Below are 3,399 nucleotides of genomic sequence, written 5' to 3'. Positions count from 1 at the left end.
TTCATAAGTCAAATCTGGTTTATCTCTATCGGCTCACTCTTTAGTACATGAGATGGATTTCCAATGTATTTTCTTAACATGGATACATGAAACACATTGTGCACTTGGGACATTGATGAAGGAAGATCAAGCTTGTAGGCAACATTTCCAATTCTCTCGATAATAGAAAATGGACCAATGTTTCTTGGGCTCAATTTTCCTTTCATTCCAAATCGCATAACCCCATTCATTGGTGCTATCTTAAAAAATACTTGGTCTCTGACTGTGAATTCTAGCATTCTTCTTCTTTAATCTGCATAGCTTTTCTGTTGGTCTTGAGCTGTTTGCATTCCTTGACGTATTTGCATCACAACTTCAGCCATTTTATGAATCATATCTGGTCCTAGTAGTTTTCTTTCTCCAATATCATCCCGATAAACTGGAGATTCACATATTCTACCATATAGTTCTTTATAAGGAGCCATTCCAATTGTAGCCTGATAACTATTGTTGTATGCAAATTCCATCAATGGCAAAAATTTACTCCACTGGCCTTGGAAGTGTAATACACAAGTCCTCAGCATATCTTCGAAAATTTGTATTGTTCTTTCTGATTATCCATTAGTTTAAGGATGATAGGCTATGCTAATAGCAATTGCGTCCCCAAAGCTTTATATAAGCTTCTCCAGATGAGAGATAAAAACTTAAAATACCTATTTGAAACAATAGATAATGGTATTCCATGAAGTCTAACTATTTCTTGTACATAAAGCTAAGCATATCGGTCCATAGAATAAGTGGAACAAACTGGAATAAAATGGACTGATGTGGTTAACGTATCCACAATAACCCAAGTACTATCCTATCCTTTAGTTATTTTTGGTAATTTCACTGCAAAGTCTCTTGTGAATCTTTCATATTTCCACTCTGGGATAGGTAATGGTTGTAAGGTTCCTATTAGCCTTTGATGTTCTGCTTTTATCTGTTGACGGGTTAAACATTGTCCCACATATTTGGCTATCTCATCTTTCATATTCGGCCACCAAAAATGCAACTTCAAATCTCTATACATTTTAGTAGCTCCTAGATGAATAGAATATGGTATTGTGTGAGCTTCAAAAAAAATGTCCCCTCCAGTATATTCTACATCAGGGACATATAATCGCCCTCTAAATTGCAAGATACCATCTGCTGATATATGAAAATATAAAGCTTTTCTATCATGTATATCATTCTTTACCTTAGAAAAACAATCATCTTCCTGTTACCCTTGCTGAATTCTATTCAATAAAGTTGGTTGAAGTGTCAATGCTGCAAGTTTAGCCTCTACAAATCCTTGTGACACAACTTCAATACCCATTTTTTGTTAATCTATCAATTCTAATTTTTGAGTTACAATCATACTCGCAACATTGGATGTCGACTTTCTACTCAATGCATCAACTACAACATTAGCCTTATTGGGATGATAGCTTATAAATACAATCATAATCCTTTACCAACTCTAGTAATCTTCTTTGCCTCATGTTCAATTCCTTTTGTGTAAATAGATATTTCAAACTTTTGTGATTAGTATAAATCTCGTACCACTCCCCATACAAATAATGCCTCTATATCTTAAGTGTAAACACAACTGCAACGAGTTCCAAGTCATATGCAGGATAATTCTTTTCGTACTCTTTAAGTTGTCTAGACATAGATGCAATAACTTTACCATTTTGCATCAACACATCCCAAATCATTCTTTGAAGTATCACTATAAATAGCAAAGCTTCCAATACCAGATGGGATTGAAAAGATAGGGATTGATATCAGTCTTTTCTTCAATTCCTAAAAATTTTGCTCACAATCATTTGTCCATTCAAACTTAATACTCTTTTTGGTTAATTTCGTTAAAGAAGAAGCTATTTTTGAAAATCCTTCCACAAATCTATGGTAATATCCAGCTAAACCCATAAAACTTCTGATCTCTGAAGGGTTTGTAGGTCATGGCCAATTATTAATAGCCTCTACTTTACTTGGATCTACTGATATGCCCTCACCTGATATTACATGTCCCAAAAATACAACTCTATCTAACCAAAATTCACATTTCTTAAACTTAGCATATAACTATTTGTCCTTTAAGACCTGAAGGACTATTCTCAAGTGTGTAATATGTTCTTCTTTAGTACGAGAATAAATAAAGATATCATCAATAAATACAATGACAAACTTATCAAGATAATCCTTAAATACTCGATTCATCAAATCTATAAAAGCTGCGGGGCATTTGTCAACGCAAATAGAATCACTAAAAACTCATAATGACCATATCTCGTACTAAATATTATCTTTGAAATATCATCTTCCTTTATCTTTAGTTGGTGGTATCCAGATCGTAAATCAATCTTTGAGAATATAGATGCACCCTGAAATTGATCAAACAAATCATCGATCCTCGCAATGGGTATTATTTTTAATTGTCACCTTATTCAACTCTTGATAATCGATACACAGTCTCATTGCACCATCATTTTTATAAACAAATAATACTGGTGCACCCATGGTGAAAAGCTAGGTCTAATAAAACTTTTATCTAACAACTCTTGTAATTGTAACTTCAACTTTTTCAATTTAGTTAGGGACATTCTATATGGAGCCTTGAAAATTGGAGATGTTCCTGGAATTAAATTAATTACGAACTCTATCTTACGATCTGGTGGTACCCTACGTAAATCATCTGGAAATACCTCTAGAAATTCTTGTGCCATGGGTATATTACTAAGATTCAGATTGTGTTCTACTTCAATAGTTATAACACTCACTAAATACCCTACACACCTATTATCTAGTAACCTTTGTACTTTCAATACCGATCTAATTGGAACTCTAAAATCTTTTTCAATCCTAATGAGTGTAAATGGCTCATTCCCTAAAGGTTGAAAGGTTATTGACTTCCTCTTACAATCTATTGTAGCTTGATATTTTGACAGATAATCCATACCTAAAATTATATCATAATCTCTCATATCCAACACAATTAAATCCGCATAGAGCTTTCAATTTTTTATAAGGATCACACATGCTCTTACAATCAGATTGGTTTATTGTACATCTCTAGATGGAATATTTACACTATAACTGACCTCGTGTATATCAGGTGTCCTACCCAACCCTCTCACATATTCAGTATGATATGATCCAGGAGTCGAGCTCGACGAAGGCAAGTGCGAGACGAAACTCGTTGATAGTTGATGGCAGACCAATGACGCGATCAAGGGAAAAGTAAGTGAAGCAAGCAATGGGATTGGTCATTCAAGAAACCATGGATGGAACCATGTTCGGGACTCAAAATGGAGCAACTTTCATGTTCGGGTCAAAGGCCGAATCGACTTGGATCAATTTGTTATCAAGCGACGAAAATGGAGGCAGAAAACA

General features: G+C 34.4%; 1 protein-coding gene across 1 annotated transcript; it reads right to left on the bottom strand.

The window, feature by feature from the left end:
• Window positions 1–287: 287 nt before the first annotated feature.
• Window positions 288–1,721, bottom strand: LOC111388633. Its single transcript, XM_023013389.1, has 4 exons — window positions 1,609–1,721; window positions 1,384–1,451; window positions 872–1,167; window positions 288–527 (listed from the first exon to the last, which is right to left on the bottom strand). Exons 1-4 carry the CDS (start codon window positions 1,719–1,721, stop codon window positions 288–290), a joined length of 717 nt encoding a protein of 238 aa, XP_022869157.1.
• Window positions 1,722–3,399: the final 1,678 nt, after the last annotated feature.

Source organism: Olea europaea, unplaced genomic scaffold (genome assembly GCF_002742605.1).
Source record: "Olea europaea var. sylvestris unplaced genomic scaffold, O_europaea_v1 scaffold511, whole genome shotgun sequence".
Taxonomy (NCBI): Eukaryota; Viridiplantae; Streptophyta; class Magnoliopsida; order Lamiales; family Oleaceae; genus Olea; species Olea europaea.
The sequence above is the reverse complement of the archived record's forward strand: the minus strand, read 5'-3'. Positions and strand labels throughout refer to the sequence as shown.

What these genes read in the sequence shown, in the direction of transcription:
- LOC111388633 (XM_023013389.1), bottom strand. Translation starts at nt 1,721, where the DNA reads ATGATTTGGGATGTGTTGATGCAAAATGGTAAAGTTATTGCATCTATG. An exon ending in GTCGACATCCAATGTTGCGA is followed by an intron (nt 1,168 to 1,383) that starts GTATGATTGTAA and finishes ATATATCAGCAG; the next exon opens with ATGGTATCTTGCAATTTAGA. An exon ending in GATTCACAAGAGACTTTGCA is followed by an intron (nt 528 to 871) that starts GTGAAATTACCA and finishes TTCCAAGGCCAG; the next exon opens with TGGAGTAAATTTTTGCCATT.